This window comes from Schistocerca cancellata, chromosome 6 (assembly GCF_023864275.1).
Source record: "Schistocerca cancellata isolate TAMUIC-IGC-003103 chromosome 6, iqSchCanc2.1, whole genome shotgun sequence".
Taxonomy (NCBI): domain Eukaryota; kingdom Metazoa; phylum Arthropoda; class Insecta; order Orthoptera; family Acrididae; genus Schistocerca; species Schistocerca cancellata.
Window position 1 is genome coordinate 33,394,266 of NC_064631.1, and position 19,694 is coordinate 33,413,959.

The window sequence follows — 19,694 nt, forward strand, 5'->3', positions numbered from 1 at the left end:
ATGCGCAACTTCACTCCCGACGTCCACGGCGAGGTCCATCTTTGCAACCACGACACCATGCGGCGCGGTACAGATGGTCCCAACAACATGCTGAATTGACCGCTCAGGATTCGCATCATTTTCTCTTCACCGATGAGTGTCGCATATGCCTTAAACCAGACAATTGTCGGAGACGTGTTTGGAGGCAACCCTGTCAGGCTGGACGCCTTAGACAAACTGTCTAACGAGTGCAGAAAGGTGGTTACCTGCTGTTTTGGTGTGGCATTATGTGGGGCCGACGTACGCCGCTGGTGGTCATGGGAGGCGCCGTAACGGCTGTAAGATATGTGAATGCCGTCCTCCGACCGATAGTGCATACTGGCGAGGCATTCGTCTTCATGGACGACAGTTCGCGCCCCTATCGTGCACATCTTGTGAATGACTTCCTTCAGGATAACTACGTCGCACGACTGGAGTGGCCAGCATGTTCTCCAGACACGAACCCTATCGAACAAGCCTGAAAAGGGCTGTTTATGGGCCACGTGAGCGACTGGCCACTCTAACGGATCTACACCGAATCGCCGTTGAAGAATGGGACAATCTGGACCAACAGTGCCTTGATGAACTTCTGGATAGTATGCCACGACGATTACAGGCATGCATCAATGCAAGAGGACGTGCTGCTGCATATTAGAGGTACCGGTATGTACAGCCATCTGGACCACCACCTCTGAAGGTCTCGGTGTATGGTGGTGCAACATGAAATGTGTGGTTTTCATGAGCAATAAAAAGGGCGAAAAGGGGGAAAACCGGAACAGAAGAGAATCGAAGCATTTGAGATGTGGTGCTATAGACGAATGTTGAAAATTAGGTGGACTGATAAGGTAAAGAATGACGAGGTTCTACGCAGAATCGGAGAGGAAAGGAATATGTGGAAAACCCTGATAAGGAGAAGGGACAGGATGATAGGACATCTGCTAAGACATGAGGGAATGACTTCCATGGTACTAGAGGGAGCTGTAGAGGGCAAAAACTGTAGAGGAAGACAGAGATTGGAATACGTCAAGCAAATAATTGAGGATGTAGGTTGCAAGTGCTACTCTGAGATCAAGAGGTTAGCACAGGAAAGGAATTCTTGGCGGGCCGCATCAAACCAGTCAGTAGACTGACGACAAACAAAAGGGCGAAAATGATGTTTATGTTAATCTCTCTTCCAATTTTCTGTACAGGTTCCGGAACTCTTGCGACGGAGGTGATGCAAAACTTTTTTTAGTGTGTAGGTGTTAACATGCCACTTGTTTCCTATCAGAGTTAATAAAAGAAGAAAACACTAGGTTTGAAAAGCGGGTGAGATAGTTAACAAGAGTAAAATATCCCCACGCTCATTGTCAGTGATGTTAAAATAAGTATATTCATCGGACATGGTAAAGCCAATGATTTATCGCAAAGTAAAAAAAAAGACACAGAGGGAGGGGAAAAATTATCATAAACTAACCCATGAGTCTGTTAATGAGGTGAGGTATACACTGTAGTCAAATAACACACTGAAAATCAGTCAACCACTGCAGGGCGTCTAATTTATACAATTTAAAATATGATCCGTAGTTCGAAGTTCACGGCACCCACAGAAAAGGTAGTTTGCAAGAACTCACTTTGTCATTACGCTTTTACAGCGACCCTTTCCAGTACATTCTGTTTAATCTTGTACAGAGTATTCTTGGAATGTGAAAACGATTAACTTGGTTGGTCGCGCCAGCAGTAAGGGATCCATTTTGTGGGATGTTTCGTCGCCAGTGTTCCTGCCAATCCCTTTGTTCCTCAAAATCATTTCATCTTGCGATGATTTTCCGGAGTGGTGTCCTAGACTTCAGTCGATCATTTGTGCGTAGGTAATGATGAATTGGGAAATCGTTCGGTTTATCTTCTTCCACTCCTTCCTTACTAAAGCTTTGGGTCTGTGTTTGGTGGCTGGATATTGGCAAGCACTGGTAGCCACATGATAGGGGTCGGTTTAACCTGATTGACCAAGCCATTGATAGGAAGAGCTACAGTTTGGCGTGCACTCGGAACTACGGTGCAACTTAGGAGTTTTGACGTTAGTGAAGCATTGCTCAAGTCATGCTGTTAGTCTCCAGCAAGTCATACAACCACCCTCGACCTGAACTACACCCTATACACTTCTGGTTGAACGCCTTATTGGGCCTTCGATGAACGTGACACCTTGCGTAATTTAAAGAGGGGCAAAATCACGTCTCAAAAGATCCTGTTACACGCCTCTAGTCAGCTGCTGTCCAATTTTCTGCGTTTGAGAAAAGCAGAGTTGTGTGCAGCTGTGAACAATGACCTTTTGCGAGGCACCCGGTTCCAGAAGTTCATCGAATGCGGTTTGCTTCCCAAGGTTGTCTTGGAAAGTGGTTAAAGTGGAAATACGATCAGTAACAGCACAAATTCATATATGCAGCAGAAATTCATACCTGACGTGAAAGCGATTGTCATTGACATGGCGTGACACTCGTCTTCTCTCTCTGTCGGATAGACTCTTTAGACGCCACTGTTATTACGCAGTATTGCCTTGCTGCGGGTGGTAAGCTGTGCGTTGTAGACATGGTAGACAGTCCACGTTGATAAAACAGCAAATTAGGCAGTTAAATTCATGACATGACCGTGGACACGCCCAAACAATATACCTTGTCTCTACCATTGTGACATCTTCACATCGAGCTCTCTCTTCCATACAACACGCTGATTTATACACATACGTTCACTGACATGACTTGAGCGTCAGCGCTGGAGCGCCACATCATAGCCGGGTTGGGGGGGAGAGGTACTAGTTCTATTTTTGTTTCGTCTAGGGTGAACACAATACCATTTGAGGGTGATGTCCGTTGTGACTCGCCCTTTCCCTCTACGAGTAGGGACACCAAACTGCAAAGCTCATATTTCAAAAGGAACACTATTTTGGCGCTGACACGTTAACATTAAACGACTTCCCGTGAATAGTGAGTCCCAATATATTAACTACTATAGTTCGATTAAAATTACTTGATAGTTGATACTTCACGTGTTGGAGCTGGTTTCCTCCAGTCAGAGCGCTCTCACGGTCAAACCTTTCGCCGTAGCCACACTGGCACAGTCCGTCGGTTCATTTTCGAAACCTTGTCTGGCATTATTTCGAGATGGGTTTGGATCCCGAATCATCGGTCTGGTACTTCTTTTCGTATTTCATCATGCATGATAACCACACACACACAAAAAACAAGGCACAACGATGCTTATGAAGTACTCACGTTTCATACACAGCTCTAAATAACACCACTGTGAGCTTCCGCACAGCATGGCTTTCAGGGTCACACATGCGGTTATCATAATCGCGGAGATCGGCTTACGTTATATAAGCTTCGCACAAGATTACGCGAAACCGGGTTTTTGAAGCCTGTAATTCGTCCTTGCGACTGGGTGAGCACACTCAAATTGGTAACACGGCAGCTCGTCTATCCAGCGAGAGAATAGTTTCAGGAAACCAATGAGAAAAACGGTCGTGTTGTTAGTTCTGTCCCAGATAGTTGACCACCGCTTTCTCGGAAGCATTGCACATCACGAGGTTGTGGGTAGCTTAGGACACGAGTTTAAATTCGGGTTACAAAACGCGTCTACTGCCGCAGTTCAGTCATAGGTGACTTAAAATCAGCTGTCGGCAAGGCCACATCCAACATTGCTCCGCCTTACACATTAACAGCATTTGTGAAGTGACTTGACGTTTTTGCCCGGGATCTTTAAATACCTGCCACACAAAGTGATTGGTCCTGTACGCTGTTGATGATCAGAGCAAGTGCAAGCCTCATGGGAAACTTGCAGCTTTAAATAGAAGGCTATATTTTGATCACTGGGTGTCAACGGAACGTGACGAAAGAACGCGACTTCGCCTGCAATCAAATAAGAAATGGCAGTGTAAATTATTTAAAAACTTCCGCTTCCGGGGGTTGGTTGTGCCATCTGTTGTTACATTTTTCAATAAGTATGTCAAGACGTTTCTGAAGAATTTGCCTTCTACCGTTACAGCACAACGTTTACTGCTTCAAGGAGGGCTTTGTTTGGGTAAGACTCGAACTGTTCGAACAGTTTACGTCACAGTTCGGGAAATCTCGAATTCTGATTTTTTTGATCGACCCGCGATCTAGTCACTTTTGTATATAGTATATCCAGGACCAGCCTTAGCGTTTCTATGGCGGTGTGGAATTTAACAGTAAAAATAACTGTGAAACACGGACTCAGTATCTTCTGGGGTATATGTCATATGTAACAACGGCAACTAATCAAAAAATAAGTGTTTGGAATCGTGTTCCAGTCAAATTCTCGAGCGTTAGGTATTCCCGCTTTAATTCATTCTGGCGATAGGAATTCGTCATTTTACCACGATATATTTCGCTAGTTACGCATTCAACTTTTCGTTAATTTTTTCATTGTTTCATCTAAATGTAGAACATTGAAGTAACTCGTCCAAGAACTTTGAGGTAAATTTGTCAAGTACTTTTCGAGATGTTTGATAACGTTTCCCCTTTTTATATTGGTGCATTGTATATATTAAAAATGCGTAGCTTTTGTCCGCCCAAATGTTCATTAGAGGTCAGTGTACAAATTTGAAGTAAGTGGGACAAGGGCTTAAAGATCCTTGTTAACAAACTTTCCACTTTATATAATCACATACGTACATGTTTAAGATCAAATTACGAAACACACACACACACACACACACACACACACACACACACACACACACACACACACACACGAGAGAGAGAGAGAGAGAGAGAGAGAGAGAGAGAGAGAGAGAGAGAAGGGACGCCAGGGGTGCTGCGGTAATGTGTTGTAGTCCACTGAAACATGAAAGTAACTCCTGTAAGGATTAAGCGTTACCTTGTGTGTTCGAAGCTGCCACTTGAGTGCAGTGCAGTTGCAGACGAAACGTTAGGAACTCGTTTCTTTTGTAGACCATTGTTTATAGAGAAGTATTTAGTTATATGCAAAAACTAAAGGACTGGTTACGAATCCCGATTCCGGGAAGGAAGAAGTTTAAATTTTGTACAGCTACCGCGTACATTAAGTACCTGAGAATGTTCTGGTTGTAAAATCAAATTCTGATCTGTTATGGCCACCATACAAAATGGTTTTTTTGCGTTTCGCTTTAATGTTACCGCCCAGTCTGACAGTTTCCAAAAGCCGGGAAGTGAAGCAATAAGATGCCTACCGTACTTGTCGTAAAATATTATTTGCATTTATATGTGTACTTACTGTGTAACGAAATCAAAATAGTGTATAATTATGTGTGCGTTAAAGATTCAGGTTAGAAAAATGCGAAGACTGTCTTCGTGTTTTATGTATATTTGTCGTGAATGTGTTCATCATGGGCTAGAGATGCCCAGTGTCTGCCATGTCTGTTGAAAGTACCTTGTTGATATTACACGATCTGTTCATTTCTAATAGCTCTGAGGTCTTCTGCTGTCGCTTATTGTTTGAACGCCTCTGCGGGTTACAGCTTAATTGGAAAATAAACAGCTGCATACTGATACCGGTCGCGGAGAGCCCTCGACTGCACTGTGTTTACAAACATTTCCCTTATCTGAGACTCGTATACGACACAGTTGACATCATTCGTCGCATGTTTTCCCAGACAGCTACATTCCTTCATACAGCTACAAGCCGGGAGGCATTTTGTTTTTTGTAGTTGCTCGTTCGGTTCTCTTACTAGTACAAAAATTGTAGTATTAGGAGCAGATAAAAGGATATTGACGATGCTTTTGTTCATTAATTTTGTGAAGGCCGAACAAAGAGCGTCTAAAAGATTCCAAAACATATTGTGTATCACTGATTTTTGGCAACTGAAAGAGTTGTAATTGTCAGTTGTTCTGTACGGAAATGAAAATAAAGTACTTCTGCGGGTCACTCAATGAGTGCATTCCAGACACAAATACAGTTTTCATTGTGATGGGATTGAAACTTCTGTTCCACTATTATAGTTTCCGTTTTCCTTGGTTTCCCGAAATCACTGTAGGTTACCACCAGGATGCATCCTTCCGCTATCGTACAATTATTTACGTAGCGACACAGCGCTCCGTCTCTAATACCCTGGACATCTTCCTGCTGAGATTTTTCGTCCTGTAATCCTTTCTTGAGGAACCAGGCAATGATTGTGGTAATTAAGTGATATTGTGCAAAACCTACAATCAGAAAAAATTACCGTTTATATGTTGCAGACATGGCGCCGGTGTGTACTTGTATCTTGACTGTCAACAGGGTTGAGGGTTTGATAGCGTGTATTTGTATTGCTGATGTAATGTCGACCTGGCAGCTGTATCTTTAGTGATTGATGTTTAAAGGCGACTGCCTTACTGTAGCTGAAACCGCTTCAGAAGTACATAAAATCACTGTAAAGTTGGCTGGCAGAAGGCCACTCGTACTAGATGTTACTTTACTTCCAAATGAAGATGAGGGGAGTCAGCAACTGGTGTAGGCAGAGGAACGATACAAATGTCGATGTGGCTCACACCATTATAAATTCAGTCCACGTTAGCAAATGATTCAAATGGTTCTGAGCCCTATGGGACTTAACATCTGAGGTCATCAGTCCCCTACAACTTAGAACTATTTAAACCTGACTAACCTAAAGAAATCACACACATCCATGCCCGAGTCAGGATTCGAACCTGCAACCGTAGCAGTTGCGCGGTTCCGGACTGAAGCGCCTTGAACCGCTCGGTAATGGCACCCGTCTTCCACGTTACCTCTGACGGGTAATGATTTATATCGTACGTCATTGTTTATTGTTACAAGGAGTCGGAGCGTTCTCTTGCCAAAGTTGGTTTGCTAACTTCACGTACCTTTTTTTTCTCTGGAACTTTTATCCAGAACTTTCAAATTTTGATAGGTGTTTCCAGTAGGTAACTTTCCTGAGGACATACAGGATTTTGAGAAATGAAATAAGGATTTCTAAATAGAATTTTCTAATATATTTTGCACCATTTCAAGCAGATAATTCCAGATTATTTAATAGTCTTAAAAACTAAAAACGCGATTTTTAATCAAGACACAAAAAAGTCATTAGTTGCCAGTGGGGACTGATATAAATCAGTGGGTAAAGCTCGAAATTTATGCTGGACCGAGATCCGAACCGTGGTCTCCTGCTTCCTTTTTTTAAATCTCGTTTTGTTCGTTGCATCTGCTCGGGGCGGACGTCGTAAGACATCCGTGTAAGTTCGTTGTTGATAGATTAATTCAGTTATTTTATCACAGAGGGCAGCTGACCCTCTGACCGAACACGCTGAGCTACCCTGCCGGCCTCACTAGGCGGATGATCGGCAGCTGTGCCATCCGTACACAGTGGACATGGCAGCTGCGCAGACTACCCTAGCACGCTTCCTGTCAGACAGATATGATATTTCGCGGCATTCAAGCTCCCGTTAAGGAGTGACAGCTAACAATCACTGTTGTAGCAAATCAGTTTAAAGAGTTTGCTCTAATGTTATCTCGTGTATGTCTTCAGTTAGTGACTTCCTTCATTCCTTTGATAGAGCCTTCAGTCTTCCGGCTCCATTTTGAAACCTTGGTATTTTCTACTGCTAATTAGGCCACTTCACACATTGTCTTTCGTGAGAGAACAGATTCTTCTTCAAAATGTGCTAAGTCAGTCGTTGGTGCACATGCAAAATTGTTTGATACCATCTGGTGAGCAAGATGTATGAGACAGTCGAAATTCGCTCAGACTTCAAGAAGAATACAATAATTCCAATCCCAAAGAAAGCAGGTGTCGACAGATGTGAAAATTACCGAACTATCGGTTTAATAAGTCACAGCTGCAAAATACTAACGCGAATTCTTTATAGACGAATGGAAAAACTGGTAGAAGCCGACCTCGGGGAAGATCAGTTTGGATTCCGGAGAAATGTTGGAACACGTGAGGCAATACGGACACTACGACTTATCTTAGAAGAAAGATTAAGGAAAGGCAAACCTACGTTTCTAGCATTTGTAGACTTAGAGAAAGCTTTTGACAATGTTGACTGGAATACTCTTTCAAATTCTGATGGTGGGAGGGGTAAAATACAGGGAGCGAAACGCTATTTACAATTTGTACAGAAAGCAGATGGCAGTTATAAGAGCCGAGGGGCATGAAAGGGAAGCAGTGGTTGGGAAGGGAGTTAGACAGGGTTGTAGCCTCTCCCCGATGTTACTCAATCTGTATATTGAGCAAGCAGTAAAGGAAACAAAAGAAAAGTTCGGAATAGGTGTTAAAATCCATGGAGAAGAAATAAAAACTTTGAGGTTCGCCGATGACATTGTAATTCTGTCAGACAGCAAAGGACTTGGAACAGCAGTTGCACGGAATGGACAGTGTCTTGAAAGGAGGGTATGAGATGAACATCAACAAAAGCAAAACGAGGATAATGGAATGTAGTCGAATTAAGTCGGGTGATGCTGAGGGAATTAGATTAGGAAATGAGACACTTAAATTAGTAAAGGAGTTTTGCTATTTGCGGAGCAAAATAACTGATGATGGTCGAAGTAGAGAGGATATAAAATGTAGACTGGCAATGGCAAAGAAAGCGTTTCTAAAAAAAGAGTAATTTTTTAGCATTGAGTATAGATTTAAGTGTCAGGAAGTCGTTTCTGAAAGTATTTGTATGGAGTGTAGCCATCCATGTATGGAAGTGAAACATGGACCTTATATAGTTTGGACAGGAAGAGAATAGAAGCTTTCGAAATTTGGTGCTACAGAAGAATGCTGAAGATTAGATGGGTAGATCACATAGCTAATGGGGAGGTATTGAATGGAATTGGGGAGTAGAGGAGTTTGTGGCAGATCTTGACCAGAAGAAGGTATCGGTCGGTAGGGCATGTTCTGAGGCATCAAGGGATCACAAAGTTAGTATTGGAGGGCAGCGTGGAGGGTAAAAATCGTAGGGGGAGACCAAGAGATGAATACACTAAGCAGATTCAGAAGTATGTAGGCTGCAGTAGGTACTGGGAGATGAAGAAGCTTGCACAGCATGGAGAGCTGCATCAAACCAGTCTCACGAGTGAAGACGACGACAACAACAACAACAACTTGTAAAACTTATGCTTCGCAATGTCGTGGCATCTGCGAAGCAGTAGAGCTCTTGATGCCTTTTTGAGGTTGGATGAGAAACTGCGGCAGTGTTGGGGCGAGTTGCAGCGGAAGACGGTCCCAGAAAGTGTGTCACGAGAGGCGCCTGCCTCCTGTTGCTGCGCCCGCAGAGGGCCCTCCACGGCCGGAGCACCTCTCGTCCCGGAGATACCCTCTCGGTTGGGCGGTGCCCGCACTGCGCTGACGCAGACGCCGCCCTGCCTGCCGTCACGGACACAAAAATTTAGTGTCCCGAGGATCACTCGTTTCTGTCCTTAGATTTCTATTTGGCACTACGTCAGTTAGCGAGTAAATCATGCCTCAAGACATTCCGAGCTGCTACTTGTTTTCGTCAGTTTGTGAATGGCAACAATCTACTATCGCGACATCAGGATCACATCATAACGAACCTCTGAGGGAATCAAATATAATGTCCCTTTGTGCGTGTTGCGAGAGCGAACGAGGTACGAAATACACTGATGAGTCCACGGTGTACATCTACTGGGTGTCCATAAACACCCGTTATCATTTCAGTAAATTACGATTTCGAAACTATTAGATAAAGAGCATCGTGGTTTTTGTAAAACGTTTAGAAGCTCTCATTTTTCTATTATTCCATAATTTCGATGCGTGTGCCACTAGTCGCTCGTAGAATATCAGCGCGATATTAGAGTTGTGCTAGTGTTCGGGCCAGCATTGCAGCATCAACACTTTACATTTGCTTCGTAGATTCGTGCACGAAGAGTGGCAATGTCGATGACTAGTGTTTTTACACGAGACCCCTGACGTAACCCGTTAACAAGAATTTTGTACGGTGTGACATCGGCAGAGGGCGAGGGCCATGTGATGGTCCCATCCACCTCATTATGTTTTAGACGATGTTGCCTTCTCCGTAATTCCGCAGTACCATTATGAGATTTCTATTCTACATACGAAATTACACATTGCAATGTTTCCTGGACTTTCGTCATTTTGAAGTCTTCAAAGTGAAATCTGCAGCAACGGAAAAAGGAAAAACTTCAAGATCTGCTAAACGTTTTACGACAAACCAGGATTTTTTAAAATAGTGGGACTTAATGGACACCCTGTATTGTCCACAAGTTTTACCGTTCTTGATTGCTTTTAATACAGAAGCTGATACATTTTCGTTGTAAGGAAGCCTCTCGTGCGCGTAGATACTCCAGAGCGAGTCCATAGAAGCATCGTCACTGCTACAGGAAGCTTGCCGACATTACTTGATTTTGTAGCCTGGCGAAAACGGCGGAAATGAGCTCATTTACGTTGACTATGAAAAGTAGAGCCCTGCGTGGAGTCGGCCGTTTTCTCCGAAATACGAGGTCTTAAATTACGCCCAGAGCAAGCGCTCTGCCCAATTCGAATGCGGTTTTCTCAAGGCGAGTTTCCGTGGTCGGCACATGAAGTCTCTAGATCACTTGGTGCTACCGTTGGGGTGCCCTGTAGAGATAATTTGAGTACTACAGCCAGCCGGAGGTCGATGTAATACTAAAAGTTATTCAGGGAATTAGTACATGGTCTTGTTTTGTTACCCGCTAGTTACGACAATCGGGCAATCTGAGATTACGACGGCAGCTCGCAGCTAAGATGGTAACCGGACCATTGACGCATCCTTGCCGCCGCTGAAGTAATGTGCCCCGTCTACTGCCGTGTGCCATTATTAGACCGCGTCTTTCTCGATCGCCCTAAATTACATGTTTTATTTCTACCTTTTGTAAGTCTTTTCTTATAATTTGTGTGTGCAGTTTTCTATGACCGCTCCTATAATCACGATCTTATATCCAGGCACTTTTGACACCTATATCACTACCATTTTACCTTCTGTAGAATTATTGATGTATGTTCTATGTAAAATAGTCCGTGGTTGACTATCGCATGCTTTCCTTAATGTGTCTTCACACTAGATTTACTCCCCTGTGATCTTGGAGAAATCGGTGCCTTAGGCCTGGTCAAGACAGGCTGGACGATTGTGGGTGCTTGTTTGGAAGACACACAACAGAGAACGCGGCTCCATCCTTTCACGCACTACAGGCGTACTGTGCAGAATAATAGTATCGTCTAGTGCGCTACTTAGTACATCGCGCCGTATTTCTGTTCCTACCGCTGCTCCCACCCCTCCCACCGCCAATTAAGTAGGACAGAAAATATTAAAATGATTTGACTGTAGCGTCCTACGTAACTCAAGGAAGGATGACAAGACCGCTACTTCTCACATAACTGTAAATCACTCGGCAGATAGTTTCCATCCCAGAGGCAGATTGCAACCGATGCAGTTACGTATGGGGTTCTGAAGAGATGAAATAGGAAGAAATGGATGCAATGCAAATAATCTACGTTTGGTGCGAAGGTTCACATAACTTCTATGAACAGAGCTGTGGTAACAGATCTTTCGTACGATATTAGACTTCCCATTCGATAAGGTGCTATAAAGCCAGAGTGAAACGGAATAACGGTCAGCGGTTCCTCATAAATAAGTATACGTGAGCAAAAAACAAAGCCTCCGTACTTCAGACGGATACACAACAAATACGTGTAGAAAACGAATGATTTTGGGGCCCTCTAGGACGAAGCCGTTCTGGTTCCTCCACGAACGTCGACGAGAGCAAATAAAACCATGAATATGTAGTTATAATTCAAATGGCTGCTTCTGTTGTTTGGGCTCCGCAGTCGGCATGTTTGTTGTCCAAAGCCCCCTAACAGTTCAGAAATTTTGACCTCAGTTACTAATGTCGCTTGACGTTCAACAACTCTTCTCTAAGTTGGAGGCCCAAATAAAGAAAAAGGCTTAGATAATTAACACACACACACACACACACACACACACACACACACACACACACACACACACACACACTCGCGCGATCCATTGGACTGAAACGGAAATGTTACGCTTTCAGCCCTTCAGATTACTCATGTTTCAGTAGAGTTGTATAATCAGAAATATCACATGCTCGCATGTTCTTATTACTCATGTTTCAGTAGAGTTGTATAATCAGAAATATCACATGCTCGCATGTTCTTAGACTTTTAACTGTAAACGTGAAGTATCAACGAAGTGTTGTGTTTTCCAGAGAAAGAGGCGTTAAGTGACCATGAGCTTCAGAAATGTAGTTTTCCAGGGTTTTCTCAAGAGTCTGGCAAACTTCTGAGTTGATTAATTTCGATTCAATAGATATCTTCATCTGGAACTTCAGACGGTGGTAATAGTCTCCGGTAGGAGTAATTTGAAGTGTCGAGAATTAACATCATCGCCACTTACAGAACGTACTCCCCACCTTTTTTTTTTTTTTTTTTAAATTTCCTTTTGTTGTCAGCGGTTGAATAGGATGAAATATTACTTAAATAAATATGCTAACAGAATACTCCTTCACCTATTTCTCTTTCTCCACATCCGCGAATGCATTACGCAGAAGTTAATCATCCAACTACTTGCCCTTTTTTCTAAGACTTCACTATTGTCTCAAAATAATACCGGCTGCTGCTGCTGCTGCTGCTGCTGCTGTTGTTGTTGTTGTTGTTGTTGCAGCAACAGAACCTGCTAGCAAAGCGGACATCTTGATAATTTTATTAGCATGTGTGGTTCTATCTGTGTGTGAATAGATTCATGCGTGCCTCTTTATTTCTTGTGACGGTGAAAGGGAGGGAGGGGGGGGGGGAGGGGGGGGGACGCACGGTGACTAGGCGCATAGTTGTAAACGCGCCTTGTATCTCTGGTACCTGCAAAAACACTCCTGTGCTTTATGTGTGGGCTTCTGATAGAAATACCAGACTCTTCAAATCGGAATGCATTGTTGCTCATTCGTATAATTTCTCTTTTGCAGCGCCATCATGGACTGCCTGGTAATTCCACTACAGGAGAAGCTAGAAGATTGGAAGAAGGCAGTCATTAATTTGGACAAAGAACATGCTAAAGGTAAGATGCGTCACGATATCTCGCAGTAGTGTTTACGGTATTTTGAGATTTGACGCTTTGCATAGTACGCAATGAGAACTCTGAAAGTGTGGTGCTCCGGCTTGCTCTCGAAATGCCCGTTGGCGAGGGTAGTGCGACAGTTGGTTCGCCCGCTTCGCGGCAGTCGCAGTGGGCTGCTGGTACTGCAGTGGGCCCACATTGACCCGCCAACTCCTGCGGGCGCGCCCTCCTTATTGATTACCGTTGCATCCGCGCTGACGTACGGCTCCTCCACCTCTAGTGCCGGCCGTCCCGGCACAGTCTTTTATGGTCCTTAATAAAGCGCACCGCTACCTGTCATTATCCTGTTACTGATCCTGCGCGCAGCGAGAGATGTAACTTAGACACCCTCCTTCAGACTTGGTTGGAGGAAAGTGTGCTCTGGCACTAGGCGATGTTCCATCGATATCAGTACAAACAGGGTACTTGTCATGAGGCAGCGTAACTCACCGCACACAAATTACCCAGACTCCTGGTATTAGAGAATAAGAGCACTTAAACTTCCAACAAAAGTTTCAATTTATGTTTAAACCTATTATAAACTTTTTATGGCTTACATGCCTAACATCAAATGTATAACACATCAAGTTATTTGTAATGTAGTCAGAAGTTCGAAATTGTTTTACGCGTAGGAATTGGATTGCAGACTGCGGATTTACTGGCTTAGAATAGGAAGCGAAATTTGAAAACTGTGCTAAATTTGCATGAACCAACCGGCGTAAAAAAAAAATTAAAAAAACATACTAACGTAAGCAGTGAAGAAAATAGTATTCGTAATTCAAACTTTCGTCACGTAAACGTAATGCTCGCGCGCGCGCGCACGGTCCATTATTACAGGCAAAATTATTTTCACAGCAAAAATGCATGTATTCTTCAACGAACGATTTTTTTCAGATATCCTGCCTAAGAAATAAATTTGATACTCGAATCACTTTTCGAAGCCGGTCTTGTGAACTAGTTACACCTCTTTTTTTCCCTTTAATTTTTGAGAGAGAGAGAGAGAGAGAGAGAGAGAGAGAGAGAGAGAGAGAGAGAGAGAGAGAGAGACTGTGACAGTACTCGCACAACGATAGACGTATTATAGCCACTGGCAAATGACATGGGGTGGGAATTTATAGAAAACAGCAACTGGTGCGTTTGATTTGCAATTAAGTAATATTACAGTTTCTTGTCCATACTTCGTATGCCGGACAAGAAACCAAACACGTTGTTCTGGTGCAAGATAATTTAAGAATCATGGGGCCTACTGATTTAATTCAATTCACTGCCGTAACGGTCCAACAACGCAATGTAGCGAGAGAATTGTTTTAGACCTTCCCAAAGTCACCTCTTAACGATACCCAACGGATCTCGAATAGCAGCTTTTCCCGTCGGGAAATAATTTAGCTCATTTCAGCTTACGATCACCTTCGCTAACATTTTAAGTGAAGTGATGTTTAAAGCTTTCCCGGCGTACTGATCGTTCCATCCGGCAGTTCTCCCGTGTTTTTATGGAACATTTTAAGTGAAGTTTCGCTTGCTTCTGATACGTAATGAGGGCTCCATGTTCAGTCTACATTAATGTAAGAATATGGAAACGTTAAGGTTGTGCGTTTTCAAATAAGGGAAAAAAAATTTCTGGTTTGTAGTCGAGAAACTCAGTGCTAATCACGTAATAAGCTTGTTGACGTGCGTAACATCATTCAGAATGTTAAGTACTAGTTGATATGTCTGCCATTCCACACACTCAAGAGTTTCATAGCCTACTTTGTAATATGAAACTTAAATACCTATCATCATTCTATGACTGCAATAGCAGATGGGATACGTCCAGCATCTTGCCTGTACTTTTGCGTAACACTAAATCTTTCTCCATCTCCACCGTAAGACATTGGAACAAATTCCCCTGTCATACGCACCTTACCCAAAGCTATTCTACATTCAAAAGATGATCAAAGCTTTACGTTTATTATCGGTGAAGCTTCTTTCTCGGCGTAAAACAGCTGTTTCCTTTCTATCCAGCAGGGAACAAGTTTCCCTGTGACATTTTAAACTAATCTTTCTCATAGTTCCAAATTTGTTACTTTCTTTCCATCTGACCTGCTAATTTCACTGTATTATGTTTCGCCTTTTTTCGTTAAGTCAGATTACCCCATTGACTCCTTCTGTACTGTTGCCGTACGGTTCAGTTAGATGTCACTACACATAAACGACAACAACGTAAGAATGAATTCTTATTATGTGTTTCTCGCCAGTTTAAATGAATGTACAAATAAATACAGGGTTATTACAAATTATTGAAGCGATTTCACAGCTCTACAATAACTTTATTATTCGAGATATTTTCACAATGCTTTGCACACACATACAAAAAGTTTTTTTAGGCATTCACAAATGTTCGATATGTGCCCCTTTAGTGATTCGGCAGACATCAAGCCGATAATAAAGTTCCTCCCACACTCGGCGCAGCATGTCCCCATTAATGAGTTCGAAAGCATCGTTGATGCAAGCTCGCAGTTCTGGCACGTTTCTTGGTAGAGGAGGTTTAAACATTGAATCTTTCACATAGCCCCACAGAAAGAAATCGCATGGGGTTAAGTCGGGAGAGCGTGGAGGCCATGACATGAATTTCTGATCATGATCTCCACCACGACCGATCCATCGGTTTTTCAATCTCCTGTTTAAGAAATGCCGAACATCATGATAGAAGTGCGGTGGGGCACCATCCTGTTGAAAGATGAAGTCGGCGCTGTCGGTCTCCAGTTGTGGCATGAGCCAATTTTCCAGCATGTCCAGATACACGTGTCCTGTAACATTTTTTTTCGCAGAAGAAAAAGGGGCCGTAAACTTTAAACCGTGAGACTGTACAAAACACGTTAACTTTTGGTGAATTGCGAATTTGCTGCACGAATGCGTGAGGATTCTCTACCGCCCAGATTCGCACATTGTGTCTGTTCACTTCACCATTAAGAAAAAATGTTGCTTCATCACTGAAAACAAGTTTCGCACTGAACGCATCCTCTTCCATGAGCTGTTGCAACCGCGCCGAAAATTCAAAGCGTTTGACTTTGTCATCGGGTGTCAGGGCTTGTAGCAATTGTAAACGGTAAGGCTTCTGCTTTAGCCTTTTCCGTAAGATTTTCCAAACCGTCGGCTGTGGTACGTTTAGCTCCCTGCTTGCTTTATTCGTCGACTTCCGCGGGCTACGCGTGAAGCTTGCCCGCACGCGTTCAACCGTATCTTCGCTCACTGCAGGCCGACCCGTTGATTTCCCCTTACAGAGGCATCCAGAAGCTTTAAACTGCGCATACCATCGTCGAATGGAGTTAGCAGTTGGTGAATCTTTGTTGAACTTCGTCCTGAAGTGTCGTTGCAGTGTTATGACTGACTGATGTGAGTGCATTTCAAGCACGACATACGCTTTCTCGGCTCCTGTCGCCATTTTGTCTCACTGCGCTCTCGAGCGCTCTGGCGGCAGAAACCTGAAGTGCGGCTTCAGCCGAACAAAACTTGATGAGTTTTTCTCCGTATCTGTAGTGTGTCGTGACCATATGTCAATGAATGGAGCTACAGTGAATTTATGAAATCGCTTCAATCATTTGTAATAGCCCTGTACATGTATAAATAAATATAGTGCACCCACAACGTGTGCCGGCCGGTGTGGCCGAGCGTTTCTAGGCGCTACAGTGTAGAACCGCGCGACCGCTACGGTCGCAGTTTCGAATCCTGCTTCGGGCATGGATGTGTGTGATGTCGTTAGGTTAGTTAGGTTTAAGTAGTTCTAAGTTCTAGGGGACTGATAACCTCAGCAGTTAAGTCCCATAGTGCTCAGAGCCATTTGAGCCACAACGTGTCGCATGCATTGCACATTAGTCTTTAATTAAATTTCATAGGAAAAATCTTGGGTGCTGATGTCCAGTAATTAGTTCTGTTCTACCCTGTACATAAAACTGCGTTAATACTATTAGACAATCGTCATATCCATTTTCATAAAACTGGTGGTACCGAACACTTTATATGCAGACAAATCTACCAAATTTAGCAACAGCGCATATCTAAAATTTATGCTTTTTCGAACGTTGTACTTGTCGTACGCGACTGTTGCGCAACGTTTTACCGAAATCGGCTGCAAAGTTTGAGCTCCCCACCGCGGTTTTCTCGGGCAGAAAGCAGCTGCAGGCCGCTCCTGCCTGTATAGGCGAAGGCGCCTGCTCGGCTATTGTACGGAGGGCCCACGTCCCCCTTTGTCACGATCCGCCCCGCCTTGGTCCAGAAAGGCGCTTTTCTGCGGCCAACACCAGTTTACCTGCTCCCTTCCCGGACTGGTTTCTTCTGCTCCAGTCTGCTCTGCAAATGATGTCTCCGCGGCCAAGGCGAAAGATAAGTCTAGCGCTGCTTTCTATGCTGGCGAACAAAGCAGCGCCACTAGCAGCATCGAAATTCTACATCGTCATAGCAGTACGAATACGTCACGGAAAGCTGTTTTGCATTTGTTATTCTGGCCTGTTAACGTAGAACGAATGTTGTGGACTTTCTTTCTGTGAGGAACACGAACTGAAAAGTAGACGTTACAGTGATAGTGTTCTCGCAGCTACGCCGGTTTGCAATCGAGAGGGGAGGTTTAAAATGACGGAGTCTGCCGCAATGTAGGTTTTAAATTAAACCCATATGTTACTTCGGTGAGTCTGATGAAGTTACGGTATATTTTCTCTCGTGGCCTTTACCTATCCAATTACCTTGAAATAGACGACTACAAAAAGGAGGGAGGAAGTCGACAAAATGGTTCAAATGGCTTTAAGCACTGTGGCACTTAATATCTGAGGTCATCAGGTCAACAGTCGCCTGGACTTAGAACTACTTAAACCTAACTAAACTAAGGACATCGCACACATCCGTGCCCGAGGCAGGATTCGAACCTGCGACCGTAGCAGCAGCGCGGTTCTAGACTGAAGCGCCTACAACCGCTTGTCCACAGCGGCCGGCTGGAAATCTAGTGTGAGCGTCCATTGTATAATGGTAAGGGAGATGTAGGAGACTTTACAACAAATGACGGCTTATGTAGGATGATCGTGATGACACTAGCAGTGGTAAGAGTTGACCCGAATTACTGTAGCAAACTTAGATGTGATCCTCGAAATAATAACTACGCTGGACAGGGCGGAATCCTAAAGTGCACGCCTCCCGTAAGTTACTCTGCATGAAATGAAATCCGAATCATCATGTAATCGTATGTATTCTGCGGCTCTCCAGTACTACGCCACGTCCTAAATCTCAACCGTCTGTCATGGTCAGTCTCCATGCTTTAATGAAGTTTTCTGTGACCCTGTCCCCTATTTTGCGATAGTACTAAAAGGGCTGCCCTTCGTGGAACTTTCTCCATGTACTCCGTCAATCTTGTAAGGATCCCACACCGCGCAACAGTATTCTGAAAGAGGACGGTCAAGCGTAGTGTAGGCAGTGTCCTTAGTAGATCTGTTACACTTTCCTAAGTGTGCTGCCAATAAAACGCAGTCTTTGGTTCGCCTCCCGCACAACATTTTTCATGTGTTCCTTCCAATCTGATTGTAATTCCTAGGTATTTAGTCAAATTTATAGCGTTTATATTTGACTCATTTATCGCATAACCGAAGTTTAACGGATTCCTTTTGGCACTCATGTGGATGACCTCTCACTTTTCGTTATTTAGGGTCAATTGCCAATTTCTGCACCACACAGATATCTTTTCGAAATACTTTCGCAATTTTTTTTATCTTCTGATAACTTTACTAGTCGATAAATACATTCATCTGCAAACAACCCAAGACGGCTGCTCAGATTGTCTCTGAAATCGTTTATGTAGATGAGGAACAGAAATGGGCCTGGAACGCTACCTTGGGAAACGCCAGAGATCACATCTGTTTTACTCGATGACTTTCCGTCACTGTGACCTGTGACAGGAAATAACGATTCCAGTCACATAACTGAGACGGTATTCCATAAGCACGCAATTTCACCACAAGCTGCGTGTGTGGTTCAGTGTAAAAAGCCTTCTGGAAATCGAGAAACACGGAATCAATTTGAAATCCCTTGTCAGTAGCATTCAACACAAATTGGGTATGTATAAAACTCTCTTGAGAGTTCACCTAAAACAATTTTGTAAGCTTAATCCTCCACATCTGGCAGTGATGGGTTTAATGAGAAAACTGGCAAGTTTCACCGTGATTGGGAGTTCCCCGTAACTGGCTGGATAAGTTAGTTCAAACGGAGGAGGAATGGCAAACCTGTAACGGGGCCGTGCCTATTAACGCAGTCCAGCATTCAAATCAAACATCTTCTTGAGGACAGCTTTATTTTCTAAACTGATTTCACAATTTCTGATGTATATACTTCTAATACGACGTTTGTATAATACGTAGCTGGCACCAGACGCCAGAGAGAGGCGTCTGGTACATGCCACATCGTGAAAGATCGTCATAAGTGCTAGTATTCGAATTTTGATAACCCGTGACCATCTTACAACATTTTGCCTCTGTCTATCTTTCGCTGCAGACTAAACCGAAATGGGCGGGTAAACTGAAGAATATCTTCAATAGGAAAGTTCACGTGGTGGTAAAGAGCAACTCCGCGTGACTATCAAGATAAGTTACATTA

General features: G+C 43.6%; 1 protein-coding gene across 1 annotated transcript in view; it reads left to right on the top strand.

Annotated features, from left to right (window-relative positions):
- LOC126190885 (protein MTSS 2) overlaps positions 1-19,694 on the top strand; it is a 379,404-nt gene that overhangs the window by 277,008 nt on the left and 82,702 nt on the right. Inside the window, exon 5 of the mRNA XM_049931492.1 lies at positions 12,955-13,046. Coding sequence (XP_049787449.1) covers positions 12,955-13,046 — 92 coding nt within the window. The remainder of the gene's footprint in view (positions 1-12,954; positions 13,047-19,694) is intronic.